Genomic DNA, 19,772 nt, shown 5'->3' on the forward strand with positions numbered 1-19,772 from the left:
TCATTTTATTACTATTTTCATGCATCTGGTCCACAGCCTGGAATATTACAGCTCTTCGGGTGCACATTCTTTTAAATGAGTTGAAGATTTCTGCTTTAACCATTAATCCAGGTGGTAAATTCCAAACACTCACTACTCTCTGGGTGAAAAGTCCCCTCTAATCGTTCTACCAATCAACTTAAATCAATGTCACCTGGTAACTGATCTTTCCAATAGAGGAAATGAGTCTTTCCTATCTAGACCACTCCATCTTTTGTACCCTCCATTACGTCAGTGCTCAGCCTTCTCAGTTCTAAGGAAAACAAGCCTAGCCTATCCAAGCTTCCCCCATAGCTGCAATGTTCAAGCCCTAACAACATTCTTAAAAATCTCTTCTGTACTGTCTCCAGAGCAATTATGTTCTTTCTACCATTGTGGCCAGAACTGTACTCAAAATTCTACCTGCAGTCAAATCATATTTTATACAGTTCCAGCACTGCAGTCCTGTTTTTGTACTCTAAACCTGGTCCAATAAAACAAAGCATTTAGTATGCTTTCTTTACAACCATAACCAAATGTTTTGCCACCGTGAGGTACCTGAGGACATGCACTCTTTGGTCTCTCATTTCCTCTCCCTCTCTCAATATTCTTCTAGTTAATGTGTACTCCCTAGCTTGGTCTGCCTTCTCTAAATGTATTACCTCACATTCCTCCAGACTGCATTTGCCACTTTACCACCCATTCAAACAAGCCATTTTATCATTCTGGAATTGAGAGCTATCATTTTCACTATCAACTATGTTGCCAATCTTTGTCTCATGTGCACAATTTCCAATCATGCCTCCCACATTTAAATCCAAATCATTAATACATGCAAATATAAAGAACGCCAATAATGATCCTTGTGGAAAGCTCCTGTCAAAACACTTCCCATTGCAAAAATTTCCAACAACTGATAGCCTTCGTTTCCTGTAGCGGATCTGACTTGCAATATTCTTTTGCATCCCTTTTCACTTTTCTGACCAGTCTGCCAAGTGAGGCCTTGTGAAATCGCTGACCGAAGTCCACGTTGACAATATCTACAGCATTCTCCTAACTTCACCATGGAGCTACAGTACCCAACTCATACTTTAATCAATCAACATTTTGCGGCTGTTTAAAAAAATCACTCCAAAATTAACTTAACCTGGAGTCTAAAGCAGAGTCATCTAACTCAAGTTATAAGTTACTCAAATTGGGGAAAATCCAAAGTTCAACATCAGGAAAATTGTCAAGAAAGGTGGGGAAAATTTCCTGCCTTGAGTTATGCAGCACAAACAATTGAGGTAGAGTCTCACAGTCATCCTGAATCACCAGTAACTGATGAACTGTGACTATTGCAGGTAAACTTAAAAACTATATCAACAGCGAAGTAGCCTCAAGATGAGCACTGCATCCCAGTCTCTGAACATCTAAGCTTAACTTTCCAGCTAAGATTGTCCTTCTGATATGTACAAATCACATCACTAAATATGGAAACTACTTTGTGTTTTATATAAGTTAGGAGACGCGCAGAAGTAATGAAATTCTGGTAAAAGAATGAGACTGAATATTAAGGACTAAAGGTCATGCACTCAATTTAATTGGACTGATTTATGTGATTCTGCATGAGATGTCATAGTTGAAAAAGAACAAGAGAGAAATCACATTTATTTAGCTCCTGTAATGTAGAAAACACCCTGAGGCACTTCAAGCAAGTATCATGATATACAAAGGAAAGTTGGGATAGATGACCAACGTACATTCTGACATATGTTTTAAGAAGAAGCTTAAAAGAGAAAACATATATAGACAGATGGAGAGGTTTTCAGAGGGGATTCTAGAGTTCCATGGCTAACCCATGATCTACCCATGATCTGTGGACCTGGTCCCTATAATAGAGGAGCAGTTGTGGTGTACAAAGCGTTCTATAGCTCACCTGCTCTCAGACCAACTGAAAGCCTTAACTGATCAATTATTGCCCATCTATGGCCCTTAATCTGACTTTGCTGTCACAATCCCCCGGACACTGGAGGCGGGTGAGACCAGAAAGGCTTTTTCTTCCAAGAAATTTGGTGAAAAGGCTGGAAGAAGAGGGGTGTATTATTTGGGGGTACCTTGTGGGGTAATGTCCATTGCTATGTCCCCTATTTCAAGCTTCTTACCAGGCCTTCAAAGTAGGTACCTTAAACTACTCTCTGGAACTGCCCAATTCCTACCCATCCCAAAATCTCTGGACTTATCTAGGTCTGGTGTTCATCCCAGTCTCTGTGGGCTGACTTGCAGTCCCAGCTATGACCATTAATGAGTTCTGGTGTTGTGGAACAGTTAGAGCTGTTGACAAATCAGGTGGCTGGCTGCACTTGAGGGCAGGTCTTCCTCCCGCAACAGCAAAGACTGATCCTCACCTTACTTAGGCTGTCCAGAATGTTTGATTGCTGGACAGCGAACTTACTCAAAGATTAGTTTGAACTGGATTTTCTTCCAGGGAAACAACAGCATGTCTGTGTAAAATCTAGCCCATGCCCACAAATTGGACTTGCTATTAGGCTAGAATTTAAAGGACGTGGAGATCACAGAAGGTTTTAGGACTGGAGCACAACACAGAGATAGGATGGCTGAGGAAAATGAATGAACAAGAATGAAAATTTTTAAATGGAGATATTGCAAGTTAGGAGCCAAAATTAAGGGAAAAAAACCGAAGATGGGAGTTGAGAAAACAATTGCAAACACAATGGAGTTTAGATAGGCTTCCCACAAGTCTAAAAATGAAAACTTAAGACAACAAGTTAGGAGTCATTAAATGATAACTCCATAGGAAAGGTAGTACGACTTTTCTAAGGAGCTGCTGTAAGTGACTGAGGGGCAAGGAACATAAGCAAGTTTCATTCTGAGGTTTTATACAGGTCGTAGGCAGGAAGTTACCAGGTTCCTGAGCAAAAGACTTTCTTAAAGATTTTGTCACACTCATTAATGACAGGCAACTGACTGAATTAATGGAGAAATGTCATTAAGTACAGCAAGGTGCAACAGTGGTTGGCACTCCTGCCTCACAGTGCCAGGTACCTGTGTTAAATTCCATTCTTGACTGACTGTCTGCGTTGAGTTTACACATTCTTCCCGTGTCTGCATGGGTCTCCACTGGGTGCTGCTTTTTCCTCCAACAATCCAGACTCTGCAAGTTAGGTGGACTGGCCGTGCTAAATTACCCCACACTTTAAAAAATAAATTACTGGGATGAGGGCATCACTGGCTAGGCCAGCATTTACTGTCCATCCCTAATTGCCCAGAGTGCAGTTAAGAGTCAACTACATTGCTGTGGATCTGGAGTCATACATAGGCCAGGCCAGGTAACGAAGTAGGTTCCCTCCCTCAAGTGCATTAGTGAATTGGATGGGTTTTTCTGGCCATCCACAACAGATTCAAAGTCATCGTTAGATTCTTAGTTCCAGATTTTTTAAATACAAAATTCAAATTTGACCATCTGCCATAGCAGGATACAAACCTGGGTCCTCAGAACATTGCCTTCTCTCTGGATTAATCCAGCAATAATACCACTAGGCTGTTGCTTTCCCTGAATGTGGCTAGGTGGATTAGCCATGGTAAATGCAGGGTCACACAGATAGGGTGGGGGATGGTGTGTGAATCTGGGTATTTGCTTTTTGTAGAGTGGGTGCAGATTTGATGGACCAAGTGGCCTCTATCTGCAACTATAGAGATTCCATGATACCAGATGAACTCGATCTCAAACTCCTGCAGTGCTATTTGTGGGGATTTGAAGGCATTGGCAAATACCATTCATTTATTCCAGTTTAACGTGAAAATCACAAGAGTTATGTTTTGTGCATAGCTGATACCATGTACGGCTCAGTAAGTCTAAATGTGATCATTGTGTCACTGTCAATGTGAGATTTACATGATGCCTTTATCAATGCCTCCTTCCTCTGTAATATTCTGACAGTAAATACGCCCAGCTCAATATCATTACTTTAACTTACTTCTAAGGAACCCGTGGAGTTTGTTGCACTTGGTTTGCTGCGTGGCATGGTTCTGCTCCTGTCAGCAAGTTCAGATGCTAGAATGTGTCTCACTGAAGGGTGCTGTTTGATGGGTACATTCCGTGGATGATTAAGCGTACCATAAGGTTGATTTAAGTTAATATTGATCTGATCAAGTGATGCAAAGTTAGGATAAACCTCTGACTCGATTGGCTGGTTTCCGCCAATTATGTGCCTGTTGTCATCCACATTGATGTTTAATTTGCTGTCCTCTTTGATGAAAGGCTTTAAGCTGACTGTGCGCCTTGGGAGTACCATGTAGTCACCTTCTAATGGCTGCTCCTGTGCTCGCCTCCACTTCACATCCACTGGTTTCAATGTATTCTCTGTGCACAGATATAGTGTTCCCCTCAACTCATTGTTGGTTTCTTTTTTGGCTGGTTGCTCATTAAGTTCATTCATACCAGACATCATGTTGTGCAACTGGTGCATGGGAGGCAACTGAACTAAGACATTTCCTGGTGGAATATTGCCAGGAAGGGTTGTGAAGTTCATCCCCTCACTGTTTGTATTCAGCTTCTCATCCTCCTCATCATCCAATGAAATACGAGACAGTGTTCCAGTAATAGTTGCAGGATTACAAGTATTAACCTCCTTGAAGAGCACTAGGGTTACAGAAACAATGAAAGACATGTAAGTTATTAAAAACTGCTTCAGATCTTTTTCAGTCTGTTACATTTTCAAATTAAGAAAATCATTATTTAAAACTGGATTTAGCTGACTAGATATGTACATTTACACAGCTCAAGGGTCGCTTTACTGTATCCACACCTGGGAGGCAGAAAAGGTTCAAGACCCTCTCCGTAGAGGGCACATAACCTAGCTGACACTTTAGTGAGATAGGGAGGAGAGACTGATGAAATGTTATATTGTAGCCTGCCTCCACCCTCTCAGGCCTATGAAAACAGTGGAAGAGATACTCCCGGTGTCTTGGTCAATATGGATCCCCGAAACAACATCTACAAAATCAGATTATTGAAAAATTATCTCATTGCTGCTTGTAGGATATGTGTAAACATCATGCTGCGTTTCCTCCATTACGCAAGTAATTAATTGGCTATAAGACACTTTGAGACAACCTGAAATCATGAATGGTTGTAAATATATCAAGTCTTTCACTCTTGTATTATATTGCTGGACTGTCTGTATATTCCAGTACTAGCAGTGGCTGAAGCATGATGCAAGCTCTTTATGTATGGATGCAAATCTTCCAACCTACTGATGGTGAGAGACTGGATATCCCTTACAGACGGCCACTCAGAAGTCCTGATGCAGTGATTATGTGATAATTGCCAGGAGAACTCCTACCCTGATCCCACACTACAATGACTCCCTGACTACTCGCTGTGACTAGCTCTGACCCAACCTGAAAAACCCCAATATGCAACTGTACCTTTCTGATATGTGACTACAACCCCAACCTCAATTCTCTGACACTTGACTGCCCCCCACCGACACAATACTGTCCTAACCCCAGACTCTGAACAATGTACTACAGAAATGTTCTGAAGAAGGGTCACTGGACTCAGAATTTTAATACTGCTTCTCCTGCACAGATGTTGCCAGACCTGCTGAGTTTTTCCAGAAATTTCCCATTTTGTTACAACAGACATGTCATTCTGAACACAGCACAGGGAAAGGAGTCAGCAGGTTTGAAGAGTATGCGGAGAGCAGGGAGTGGCTTCATTCTGAACACAGCACACAGACAGCAGGCAGCAGGTTTTAAGAGAGATTGGGCAGCAGGGAAAGGCTGAGTTGGGAAAGATAATCCAAAAGTGCTGTCACAGGAGATCTGTAAATGTATTGGTTAGTGAGGAGCTGTTGTTAGGGGATCAGTCTAAATAGAAACTAAAAAAAAATTATGAAGAAGTAGCAACTGTTTGGTTTTATGTAAGGTATACTCGCAAAAAGGAGGTAAAATTGAATCAAGTCAAGGTGAAATAAATTAAAACCAAAGGAAGATAAAGTTTATAACATAAATGAAGTATGGTTAAATTAATAGTAAGTTTGTTTAGTCAGTTTATATTATTCCAAAAGTACCAAATTGTTTTCAGAGTTACAGGATGACAAATCAGCAGGGACAAGTGGAACATACATTCTGCTGTACGTATGAAATCATGGATATGCCATGTGTCCCATGCAAGCAGATTTGCAGCAAGTGTTACTGAACCGCACAAGCTTGAGCTCCTGGTTTTGGGACTTGAGCAGCAGTTGGTATCTTGGTTGAGCATCTGCAAGGCAGAGGACGGCATGGATAACACACATAGGGAGGTGCTCGCATTGTAGGTTGGGAAGGTACAGGCAGAGATGGAGTGGGTAACTAATAGAATAAGAAAAATGGGCAAATGCGCAGGAATCCTGAGGATTTCCTGTTTGCCAATTGGTATTCCATTTTAGAAAATAGTGAAGGTGATGGCTCCTGAAGGGACCATAGAGACAAATCGATGACATTGAAGATGCGGAGCTTAACTGGGAGGGGATGGCGCAACAGAAAAAAGTGGATCAGATATTCATTTCGGTGCAGGAAACGTGGGCATCGGATGATGTGTTGCCTCCTTTGTGCCAGGGTCAAGGATGTCATGGAGTGGTTCCAGGATATCTTTCTGGGGAGGAGGATCAGTTAGAAGTCACGGTCCACATTTGTACCATTGACATAGGTAGGAAGAGTGGCAAGGTCATGAATGCAGATTTCAGGGAGTTAAGAAAGGAATTAAAAGCAGGACCTCAAGAACAGTAATCTCAAGATCAGAACAGTTCTGACGAAGGGTCGCTGGACTCAAAACATTAAATGACTTTTGTTATGGGGTAGATGAGACAATTGTGAGTAGCTGAGACATCAAATAATTGAAAGTTTTGGTGAGGGAAGGTTAGTTAAAAGAGAGAACTGACACATAGGGTGTTCTGTGGGTTGTGAGTATTTGATAGATATAGAGTACTTAGACTTGATGTGGAGTTTGTGGCATTATGTGGACATTAACTGTCCATTGTAGGACCTCAACTGGTGGCAGGGATGGGATTCCTGATTTTCTTGATGAATAGTATTAATCAGATTGAGAGTCGAAGAACATATGAATGATTAACAGTGAGAACAGGGTTCAACATCAACGACACTCTAAAGCACTCACCCGACTGGCAGGCCAGGTCCACGTCCTTTTCAAAATCTGTCTATAAAAAGGCAGCAAGAAACAAGGAAAAGAAGATAAATTAGAAACAGAAGTTTTCTGCTGAATGAAATTAGACTGTTTTGAAGCATTCATTCATTTAAAGTTTCTAAATAGTAAAAGGGGACACCAAGGTCCTGAATGAAAAGCTAGTAGCAATCTGTCCACTCATACTTGAGAGATTTGAAACTGTAAGTCCCTACCTCTGGCTACGAACCTCATGAACCACTCTGATTGTGGACCACAGACAACCCAGCTTTGTGTTACGCGACTGGTGCTCTGACCCACTGGGTGATAGGTGCATATAATTTTGTGTGGTGTGTATAAATTCTAATATGTCAAATGTGGAATAAAATTTTTCTAGATGAAAGCGGTAGCACATTTGTGACATAATTTAACATCAATTCCAGTATCTAACCTCAGGATGCCAATTTAGTAGGTGGGTACTATAGCTTGATATATTTCTTTCCATTCATTTTAAGGAAGCAGATGTTGCTTTTCTTGGCATTTATTGCCAAACTCTATTTGTCTTGATTAGGTGAACAGTCTTGAAATAAGTGAAGTACAGTGAAGGTATTCCCACAGCATTGCAAGGTTGGGGATTCCAGAATTCCTTGTGATCATATCATTCTTTACAGTGGCTACAATTGATTGGCTGTGAGGTCATGACTGATGGTATCTCAGAGTCAATCACATACGTTAGGGGCTAGAATCAATCTCAAAGGTCAGAGCAGGTATTCACATTAATGCACTATGTGAGCTTTTACAACAGTCTTTCTGACCACTTCATACTCACCTTGATTGCTCTAAGTCTTGATATTCTGCGCGCCTCCATGCATATGACCTGGGAGACACTGTAGCGTAAAAAAGTGAACTGTGTGATTCCTGCTCCAACTGGTGGCTCAGGCAGCCATTTAAGATGTCTGCAGATATTGGGATGTCCTAGTTACCTGCTGTGTCAAGGTCACAGACTAAATTTGAATTTCCCAAGTGCAATGGGAAGTCTTGTTCAAAACTGACTGTTGTTCTGAGGGTTTCCCAGGGGTCAGGACACTCGACAGTGAAAGGAAAGTACGCGCTGCTGGCTCCAGAAGCTAAGTACCTGTCTTAGCACTCTTCTATCCATGAGCAACAGAAGAGCTGTAATCTAACTTGTAGTAAGCCTTTGACTTTCACGATCCTGATATCCAGCCTCGCCAATCCCCCAGCCTCAACTATCAACCAGCTCCTGCACAGTTCTGGTCACAAGCTCTGTCTCTCTTAATCTGTGATCACCAATCGCTCCATTACGTCAGTCCCAACTACTGGCTCTGCCCAAAAATCTTGTTTGGACTGTATGAATGTCTTATTTTGTAGCTGATGTTATCTATTTTCTGTTGGCCAGGCAGTTTAATCGGCCAGTAGGAAGGCAGCAGACAGAGCTGCAATTGTAAATTCCTTTATCTTGTTGTCTGTAGAGACGGGAGTAGTAGAAATTGTCTTTTATGCATTGCAAGGCAAGCTTATTAGTCCTGAACCAGGCTGGGTATATCCCTTTCCCTAATGTGATACATCCTCAGAATATCTTACTGTTTTACTGGCAGTGTCTTGATGTTTAAGTTTCTACGTTGAAATGTGAGCTAGCTGCTGAATCCTGATTGTTTTAAAGTTGCATTATACCATCAGTGTCTGTCATTTTTGATGTTTACCCACAGATGCATTTCTCACTTCAGGTTAAAATCCTCCTGTGCATTGTGAAGCTAACAGGTTATTTCCCTCTCAGCAACGGTAAATGATATGAATGTGAATATGAATATACTTGGTCAAAAGCATTCTGTAATTTGTTCCTGAAATAAAGGACACGATACAGAAACCACTCTAGTATAAACTTCAACGCTAGTATTTATCTCACACATTGCCTGTCCTTAAAAGCTGAAATTGCTGGACATATCTCAAAATAGTGAAGATAGAGATTATTCAATTTCTTCTGAAGCTAAAGCACATTGAAGAATATGACAGAGGAAAGCCTGAGATGAAAAATCTATTCTGATCCCTTACTACAGCAATCCAAAACTAATCCTGGTCTGTCCTCGTAATCCAGTATCTTTCTTTGCTTTAAATATTTAAGTTTTCTTTAAGAAACAAAATTGCTCTGCTGTATGTGAATTGATCCTTCACTCACCATAATCTGGACTTGACCATTTTTGTAAGAATCAGGTGAGTTTTCATTCTCTTCAGTTTTGCAGCTTCCTGTCCGACATTTTACAACATCTTGAATCTGCAAATAATTTCAGAAAGCAGATCTGGAAAAGTGTCAATATAAACCAGTGATAAAAACAAAGTGTAATTCCAAGAACCAGCAATGCAGGTGCTGATCCTATATTTTTTGCTGCTCTTCTCTGGCTTTCTGTGGCCTTGTGTTTGTTTCGTTACCTTGTTAATTTTCCCAGCATTGGCCGTGTTCTCTTCTATCCACTTTAAATTGCAATAAGAATGTCTTCCTGAGGAGGGATGCTTATACAAATGCAAATTGCTTGTGAATGTCTTAACATTTATTTCTCAAAGTGGATGTGTCCCTTACTTTTTCAAAACCTGCCTATGTTGATCTCATTTTGAGTCCATTGTTTACATTTGCCCATTTGTCTATTTTGCAATATCTGACCTTTGAATTTCAGAGGACACTAGTCCCTACAATGATCATTGCTGTTTCTTTCATTATGCCTCCTGCACTTTGGTTGAAGCTGCCAGGCAACTTGTAGCTGTACCTCCGTTAATGCTACTCTGAAGTGCTCCAGACTGTGAGCATTAACTAGTTATTTTTGCTAAAGTTTATACAGATTTGATAAGAAATTGAATTGGATCATTCACTTTTATAATGTGGTTGCTGCAGCAGATCTGAAACCAGGAATTCTCCAGACAGTAACTCATCTCTTGTCTATCCAAAGCCTGTCTACCATCTACAAGTCGCAAGCACAGATTCAGCTGAAATAGTATTCAATTGCCTGGATAAACATTTCTCCAGCAACAAGCAAGAAAGTCAGCATTACCCAGAACAGAAGTCTGTTTGATCAACATTTGCCAAAATAAATGTTCACTCTCTCCACCGCTGGGATACAGAATAAGCCGAGTACACTATCTATAAGATGGTGCAATAACTCACCAAGGGTTCTTCAACAATACCATCCAAGCCCACAACCTGGAAGATTGTGGGTAGCAAGCTCCCCTCCAAGTCACGCATTATGCTGACCAAGAACTTTATCATTATTCATTTACTATCACTAGGTCAAAATCATGAAGCTTCTTAAAGTACTGAAGATATCTACATGATATGACAGCAGTGGTTCAGCACGCATTACCATTTACTCAACGGCAATAAGGGATGAACAATAAATGCAAGCTTTGTTAGTGATGCTCACATCCCATAAATGAATTCTTAAAAATGTCACCACTTGAACAATTCTATACTGGTCCAGCAACCTCCTCAAAGCAATGTTGCCCTTTTAGGCAAATAGGACTCAATATTATTCCAATTGTCCCCAGTGTAATCCAACATGGCTAAGACAGTTGTTGCAAAGTTGGGTAGAGTAATTGTGTATAGATTGACAGTTGCTAAGAGATCGGCCCTCTCTGCTCTTGGAAAAAGCATCATCTAAATAATGATAACATGGCACCCTTCGTTAAGAATTGGAGGAAGGACGCATTCCTGAAAGACGATCAACGGAGAAGGCACAGAGCTTTCCAGAAGACATAACCTGGCTGTAAATTTGAGAAACTAAGTTCTAACTTTTTTTTATTTTAGTTCATATAAATGGGACATATATTTATTGAAACAGCTAAACCACTTCTTTTAACAGAGTATAGGTGAGGCGAGCTTTGGATGCTTTGGTTTTAGTTATCGGAGGGGAGTTGACCTCTGCTTTATAAATTATTGGTGGTTCATCTGAGATCTGGACAGCTCGGATCTAGGATTTGGACAGAATGGGATAGATCGGATCCGGAATTTCAACAGTTTGGACAGATTTGAATGGAGCTGAACAGATTTGGACAGATGTGGACAGATTTAGGGAATGAAAGGTCCCAGCAGATTTAAACAGATTTGGGGATTAGTGTCCGAGGTCTATAAATAAAACTTAAATGAGAAGAGGAATGTCTGTTTAAGTTCAGATGCTTATTGTTGGTTAAACTGAAAACAGAGAAATGGCTCTTAACACCGCAAAAGTGGTTCTGAGAGTCGAAGATGCTTCCCAACTTTGCCAAAAATGTTTAGAAAGACAGAAAAAGAAGAAACTTTTAGAATTAGCAGACAGGCTAGAATTGGGTTCAATTAAGTATATGAAGAAAGCTGAAATTGTAAAGGAGTTAGTCAAGCTTTTAGGATACCAGAAAAAAAGTTAAGTGCAGTGGGGTTAGAAAAATTTAAATTGCAAATTAGACAAGTGGAGTTAGAAGATAAAGAAAAGAGCCAGGGCAGAAGAAAAAGAGAGAGAGCGAAAGGAGAAAGAGAGAGAGTTTGAACTTTGGAAGTTGCAAGTTAGACAGAATAGCCAAATTAAAATGACGAAGATGAAGGCAGAAGGTAGGCTTAGTGAGGAGGAGGGTGATGATGAGCAGACCCATCGTAGCCAAAGACCTGGTAGGGATATATACAAATACGTCAAAACATTACCAAAATTCATTGAAAAGGATGTAGAAGCCTTTTTCATTTCCTTTGAGAAACTGGCTAAACAGATGAGCTGACCACAATCTGTAAATGGTAATGTCAGGTGATGTTAATTTAGGCCAAGTTGGTAGGCAGGGATAGTGGGGTGTTTGTATTGCTGTCAAAGGAGATGTCAAGAAAATATGAAGGAGTAACACAGGCTACATTGGCTGCCTGTGTATAGACAACAGTTCAGAAATATAAGGAAGGAACCAGATCAGACAATTTGAAAGAATTAAACAGAGCAACTTTGATAGATGGGCGAGAGCATTAAAGATTGAAGAGATATAGGGAGATCTTAAAAAGATTATTCTGCTGGAGAAGTTTAAAAACTTATTTCCAGAAGTGATAAAAACTCATGTTGAGGAGCAGAGAGTTATAACAGTGAGAAGAGCTGCACAGATGGCAGATGAATACGCATTAGTGCATAAATTGAAATCGAGCTTGCGACAGCAATTTCATTCTGTGAGGGATAGAAATTGGGAAAAAAAGAGATTCTTCAATGAAAAACAAAAAGTAGCTCACGCTAGGAACAGTTTACCACATGTGGAAAAAGAAGCCCAGGAGGGTGGATAATAGATGTTTTCACTGACACACAAAGTCACAGTGTTGGTTTAAGGGAGACACTAGAAAAAAAGATGCAGTGCAAGAAGCTAAACTAGTGGGATTAGATGGAGTAGTGAAGGAAATCCCAAGAGAAGTCAAGGAGCTGCAGAACAGTGAACAGCCTTCAAAGACTTCCATCGACCCTGATGACTACATCTGTGGGATGTGCACCCAGCCGCAGCTCCTGGAAGACTGTGTTAGGGAGCTGGAGCTGTAGCTGGGCACACTCGGGATCATTGAGATGCTGAGTGCATCATCAATAAGAATTCTGGTGAGGTGTTCATACCTAAGGTGCTGACACAGAGTACCTGGTGACCAGCAGGAAAGGCAAAGGCAGTAGGCAGAGAGTGCAGGAATCCTTGTGGCCATTCCCCTCGAAAACAAGTATACCATTTTGGATACTGTTGGGGGGAGATAATCATTCAGGGAAAGCAGCAGTAGTCCAGTTGGTGGCACTACGACTGGCTTTTGGGCAGAGCAGAAAAGAATAAAGGTAAGTAGAACCTTAGTGATAGCAGACTTGATAGTTCGGGGGACAAACAGGAGATTCAGTGGCCTTAAAGAGGAATCCAGGATGCAGTGTTGCTTCCCAGGTGTCACAGTCCAGGATGTCTTGGACCAGCTGTAGAATGTTCTTAAGAGGAGGGTAAACAGCCAGAAGTTATTGTGCACGTTGGCAGAAATGACATAGGTAGAAATAGGGTTGAGCTGGGAAAAAACATTAAAAACCAGAACCTCGACAGTGGTAATTTCCAGGTTACTTCCAGTGCCATGTGCTAATGAGAGTAGGAAAAGGAGGAATGACGATGAATGCTCGGCTGAAGAACTAGTTCGGGGGCAGAAATTCAGATTCCTGGATCATTGGGATCTTTTCACGGGCAGAGGTGGCTTGTTCAAGAGGATGGCTTGCACGTGACCTGGAGGGGTCCAATATCCTGACAGGCAGATTTAAACTCCATTGGAATTTTGAGGGGATGGGATCCTCAACGTCAGTGAGGTAAGTACAATGCTGGAAGGAGATACTTACACCTAGACTCCCTACAGTGTAGAAACATGGCCTTTAGCCCAACAAGTCCAAACCAACTCTCAGAGCATCCCATCCAGACCCATATCCCTACAACCCACCTATTCTACACATCCCTGAACACAATAGGCAACTTAGCAACCTAGGCTACACATCTTTGGACAGTGGGAGGAAACCCACATAGACACAGGGAGAATATACAAACTCTACTCAAACATTCACCAGAGTGGAACTAAACCTGGAACCCTGGCACCGCAAGACAGGAGTGCTTACCATTGAGCCACCATGCCAGTACAATACAATAATCAGAAATCAGAACAGACAGGTCAGGCTGGAACAGAGCAGGGAGCAAGGAATGTCTGTTGGATTAAGTTGTACCTATTTCAATGCAAGACGGTTGACAGGTAAGGTTGATGAACTCAGGGTATGGATAAGTACCTGGAGCTGGGATTTTACAGCCATTACAGAAACATGACTAAGGGATAGACAGGACTGGCAGCTTAATGTGACAGGGTACGGGTGCATTAGGTGGGACAGAGGTGGAGGAAAGAGGAGAGGGGGTGTTGTATTTTTGATTAAGGGGAGTATCACAGCAGTAGTCACAGATGAAATAACTGAGGGATAATGCATGAGGCATTGTGGGTGGAACTAAGAAATAAGAAGGGGATGGTGACCTTACTGGAGTTGTACCATAGGTCTTCAAATAGTCAATGGGAATTAGAGGAACAAGTATGTAGGGCAACTGGGGAGATTTGCAGGAGCAATAGGGTTGTCAAAGTGAAAGGCTTTAACTTTTCTAATATTGACTGGGACTGCCATAGTACTGAGGGCTAAAATAGGGTGGAATTTGTTAAATGTGTTCAGGGAAGTTTCTTCAAGCAAGAGATATGGTGGCTCAGTGGTTAGCACTGCAGCCTCACAGCGCCAGAGGCCTGGGTTCGATTCCAGCCTCGGGTGACCGTCTGTGTGGAGTTAGCACTTTCTCCCCGTGTCTGCGTGTGTTTCCTCCGGGTGCTCCGGTTTCCTTCCACAGTCCAAAGATGTGCAGGTTAGATGGATTGGCCATGCTAAATTGCCCATAGTGTTCAGGGGTGTGTGAGTTATAGGGGGATGGGTCTGGGTGGGATGCTTCAAGAGGCGGTGTGGGCTTGTTGGGCCGTAGGGCCTGTTTCCACACTGTAGGGGATTTAATCTAATCATACAGGGTCCTACTCAGGAAGCAGCACTTTGGTAAGGGCTGCACTTTGGGACCAGTGACCATAGTTCTATTAATTTTAACATAGTTATGGAGAAGGACAAAAATGGTCCACAGGTTTAAGTTCGAAACAGGGGCAAGGTGAATTTTGATGGAATTAGACAGAAGCTTATAGGAGTTCATTGGAGTAGTTTGCTTGCAGGCAAAGAGACCACTGGCAAGACAACCTAATAGGATGACAAAACATCTGCAATCAAACACACCAGCTTGGTGAGCAAGTCTACAACCTAATCCACAACCTAAGCTACAAAGCTTCTCAAAAACCTCAAGATCTATGTGTTCCTGTGAGGGTAAATGGCAAGATCAGCAGGAGTACGGAACAAGAGATCTTGAGGCTTTGACCAGAAAAAAAAAGTTTTTTGTTCTTATTCATTCACAGGGTGACGGCATTGCTGGTTAGCTGGTTAAACATATGGATGATAATGGAATAGTGTAGGTTAGATGGGCTTCAGAGTGGTTTCACAGGTCGGCGCAACATCGAGGGCCGAAGGGCCTGTACTGTGCTGTAATGTTCTATCATTAGCAGTCTGGTCCTGGAAGACTGGAGGGTAGTGAATTTGGCGTCCTTATTCAAGAAGGGCTGCAAAGAAAAAACCTCGGAATTACAGACCAGTAAGCCTAACATCTGTGGAAGGTAAGTTACTTGAGAAGACTCTGAGGGATAAGCAATACCTGCATTTGTGAAAACAGGGTTTGATGAAGAGTAGTCAGCATGGCTTCATGTGTGAGAGATCATGCCTCACAAATCTGTTAGAGTTCTTTGATGAAGTGACCAGGAAGGTTGACGAAGGCACAGCGGTGGATATAGTCCACATGGATTTCAGTAAGGCCTTTATTAAGGTTCCACATGGTAGGTTCTGCTGGAATGTTAGATTGCATGGAATCCAGGGCGATAACACTAAAACAGGTGGTATCATGGACAGTGAGGAAATTTATCAGAAATTGCAGGATCTTAATAAGCTGGGAAAATGGGCTGAAAAATGGCAAATGGAATTTAATATAGATAAGTGTGAGGTGTTGCATTTTAGAAACTTAAATCAATGTAGGAGTTTCATGGAGAAATGTAGGGCCTTAAGGAGTGTAGTGGACAGGTGGACCTTGGAATTCAGATGCACAGTTCTCTGAAAGGGGAGTCACAGGCAGACAGGGCAGTGAAGAAGGCTTTTGGCACACTGGCTTTCACCAGTCAGAGCAGTGAGTACAAAGGTTGGGAAGTTATGTTGCAGTTGTACAGAACATTGATGAGGCTGCACCTGGAATATTGCATTCAGTTTTGGTCAGGTTGTTATTAAGCTGGAAAGAGTGCAAAAGAAATTAACAAGGATCTTGTCAGGACTTATGAGACTCAGCTATAGTGACAGGTTGGACAAGCCAGGGCTTTTTCCCTTTAGAGTGTATGAGACTGAGGGGGGACCTTATAGAAGTGTATAATAGAACACAGAACATAGAACATTACAGCACAGTACAGGCCCTTCGGCCCTCAATGTTGTGCCAACCTGTCATACTGATCTCAAGCCTATCTAACCTACACTATTCCATGTACGTCCGTAGGCTTCTCCAATGACGACTTAAATGTATCTAAAGTTGGCAAATCTACTACCGTTGCAGGCAAAGCGTTCCACTCCCTTACTTGTATAAGATCATAAGAGGCATGGATAAGGTGAATGCACTCAATCTTTTTTCCCAGGGTTGGGCCATTGAGAGCTAGAGGGCATCAGTTTACAATAAGTGGGGAAAGAATAGATAGAAACTTGAGGGGCAACTTTTTTACACAATGGATGGTACGCATATGGAATGAGCTGCCAGTGGAAGTGGTTGAGGCAGATACATTAACAACATTTAAAAGGCACTTGGACGAATAAATGGGCAGGAAAGGTTTTGAAGGATATGGATCAAGTGTAGGGAAATGAGGTTAGTGTGAATGGACATTTTGGTCGGCATGGATCAGTTTGGGCTGAAGGGCTTGTCTCCATGCTGTAGGACTCTGTGACTTTACCTCTGAGGGTAAGGTTTACTCAGATAGAACAGGCAGAATAGGTAAAGAATTTAAAATATTGAGAGACACAGGAGCTGGTCAGTCTCTAATAGTAAGAGATAAAAACATTTGCACTCCTTCTGAAATGTTGCCCGAGAGAGTGATAATCAGTGGAATAAATGGAAACAGATATAGTGTATCCCTGCATAAGATAAGGCTAGAAAGTCTAATCAAGACTGAGGAAGTGATAGTGTGAGTGCTTGCAAGAGTAGCTATTTCAGGAATGAAGTTTGTTCTTGAAAACGATACAGCTAGATCAAAGGTGGGAGTGATGCCCATTGTAGTGGAGAAGCCAAAAGAAAGCCAATGGAAAACTCTGAAGACGCAACTGGGACAAGACCGTTGTTCTGGAATGTGACAATGAAGCCGGGACAGGATGCCAGGCTGCTGGAATACTAGGCCGGAAGACTCTGCCAAAGAAAATAGAAAAGATTGCCAAGCTGGGCCAAGACCGACACATCGGGCTGCTGGAAACCACGCTGTCATTGGGTCAGGAGAAGCCTCTTGTTCCACATCTGACACTCCTCCAGATGCTGTTGCCAATCTGCTGTCCATCCCTTTTGCCAATGCTTCCATTTCTTCAGGTGCCTGGGCCTAGCTAGGGACCTGGAGCTTTGGCTCAGCCTGTGAGTCAGCCTAAGACCCGCTCCTCACTTGATGGGAAATCCTGAACTATGATGGAGCCACCTCTGGCTCATCCTGGCATTGCTGCCACTGCTACTGGAGGCCTCTCCTTTACCCAGCATTCTCCAGGGTTTAAACAAAAGAAAATAAAGAGAATAAAGAAAAATAGCAGAAGTGTAAAGGAAAGAAAAGAAAGAAAACCGGCAGGAGTAGATGAGCCCCGGGCTCAGCTCCCCTACTCTGCCACCATCCTAAAAACCTATTTAAGGAAGGGGATTATTTCAGTGGAGAGAGTTCAGAATGATCCCTGGTATGCAGGGATTGTCTTATGAACAAAGGCTAAATGGTGTGGACTCTACTCAAGGGAGTTTGGAAGAATGAGAGGCAATCTCATTGAAACACTGAGGATTCTTAAGAATCTTGACAGGGAAATGTTGACAGGATGAGTCTATATATTTTCTGAATAATGGAGTACCAATTTAAGACTGAGATGAGGAGTCTTGGAGCTTCTTGTCATGGACAGCCATGGAGGCAGAGTCCTTGTGTATATTTAAGGCCGACATAGATAGATTCTTGATCAGTAGAGAAAAGCAAGTGTTACAGGAAAAACACGGGAAAGTGGAAGTGATGGATATCACAACAGAAATGATCCTATAGAATGCTGGACGGGGCTTGATGGGCTGAATGGCCTACTCCTGTTCCTATTTTTTGTGACATTATGCAAGCACTCTTGAGAAATACTGTGTAGTTGCGACCTCTTTTCCACAGGACACATTTTCCTTGGAGGCAGAGCAAAAAGCATGGCTTGATTGATTTCTAGAAATTAGGATATTGTCCGAGAAGGGGAGATTGAGTAGAACAGGCAAACATTCATCATGCTTTAGGAGGATCACAGATTGTCTAATTGAAATGCATTAAAGATTTCAAGGGCATGACAATATAGATGTTGAGAAAATGTGGCTGCAGAGTGTGGAACTGGGGTCATTAATGCAGGACAAGGGATTGATTCCTTTAGGGCTGAGACATTGAAAGAAATTACTTAGCTCTCACAATTACCAATCTTCAGAACTGCCTGCTCAGAGGATAATGGATGTTCACTTATTGACAATGTTCATGAAAAGGATAAATACAAATTAGACACCAAGAAATTCAAGGGATGTGGGGGGTCAGAAGGGAAAATGGAACAGGGAAAAATCAGCTATATACCACTTACCCAATCCAAAGCACTGGACCACCTCATCTTGTTCTACTCCTCTCTCGCATTTAAACTTTGGTTCCATTTCGCCCAGTCATGTTGCACACTAAACAACTCTCTGGGATATCTTCATGTTTCCTCCTTTGTTGACTGCAACCTCTATTTCAATGATCATGCTCTCATTTTTCTCAGTCTCTGGTTTCTAATCTTAATCTCTCTGTCCAAATAAACCATTCTAGTCAGATTCATGACTGTCCACGCATCTCACATGTCTGTATTCATTGTGTCAATCAGAGAAAAGGCCATTTATCCTTGATCACTTCATTACATCCTTTCTTGCTCACATCCCACTTTCATACTTGACTTCCTTCAGTCCACACCCTGGGGAAAAAAAAAGTCTTCCCCCAAGTCATTTGCAAAGCACTGTCAAATTCACAACTGTCTAGCTTTTGGTCCTGCATTCACCATTTTCCTAGCTATACCCTTACCTTCCCCTTTGCTGCTTCAATCTTAATAAAACCATTACAGGATTAATATTCCTCACCTGTGCATGCAGAATGATACATCTCTCAGCTTCACCATTTGAAGGTTCAGGTATGAAGACTTGAAAGCTTATGGTGATTAACTTCTTTAGCCATCCACTGCCAAATCATGCTGAACAATCAAAAGCATTGTCAAGTCCTAGTCTCTGAGAAAACTACTTATTATCCCAGAATCATGCTGGAATTAAAAGATAACCCTGGATATCTTTTCTCCAAATCAAACCATCTCTTACTCCCGTATCCCCTGCATTCTTTATCCTCAGATCTGTACTTTGAGGAGATTGTGACTATTTGTGTTACTGAGATTGTGGCCAGCCATTGAGCGGCCCTGATGCACCAAAGCAAACCGACTCTTCAGTATTCCTTGATCTGAACTCACTGCTTTCTCTAGTATCAGCTTTATATTCTATCATACTTTACCTGAGCTTATCCTGATCATGAGTCTCACCCCTTGTTCTGCCATGAAGAGTTGATCATTTCAAAAATCTTCCACCTACCACTCAACATAAACTTGAACTCATCTAAAAGTGCAGTTTGTATCTTTGCTCACTCTTCATCCTTGTGCTTGCTAAACTAAGTTTGGTCCTCAACTGACAA

General features: G+C 41.9%; 1 protein-coding gene across 13 annotated transcripts in view; it reads right to left on the reverse strand.

Annotated features, from left to right (window-relative positions):
* The window catches only part of LOC125465044 (adhesion G protein-coupled receptor B2), a 687,705-nt gene that overhangs the window by 39,255 nt on the left and 628,678 nt on the right, over window positions 1-19,772 (reverse strand). For all 13 annotated transcript variants that reach the window (XR_007250162.2, XM_059654252.1, XM_048558109.2 and 10 more), the window contains 3 exons: window positions 9,378-9,473; window positions 7,181-7,220; window positions 3,996-4,660 (listed from right to left, as the gene is read on the reverse strand). Coding sequence is in view for 12 of the 13 variants with exons in the window: in XM_059654252.1 (XP_059510235.1) it covers window positions 3,996-4,660; window positions 7,181-7,220; window positions 9,378-9,473 (801 nt within the window). In the remaining variant the exon portion in view is untranslated. The remainder of the gene's footprint in view (window positions 1-3,995; window positions 4,661-7,180; window positions 7,221-9,377; window positions 9,474-19,772) is intronic.

The sequence above is a fragment of the Stegostoma tigrinum genome, chromosome 24 (assembly GCF_030684315.1).
Source record: "Stegostoma tigrinum isolate sSteTig4 chromosome 24, sSteTig4.hap1, whole genome shotgun sequence".
Lineage (NCBI taxonomy): Eukaryota > Metazoa > Chordata > Chondrichthyes > Orectolobiformes > Stegostomatidae > Stegostoma > Stegostoma tigrinum.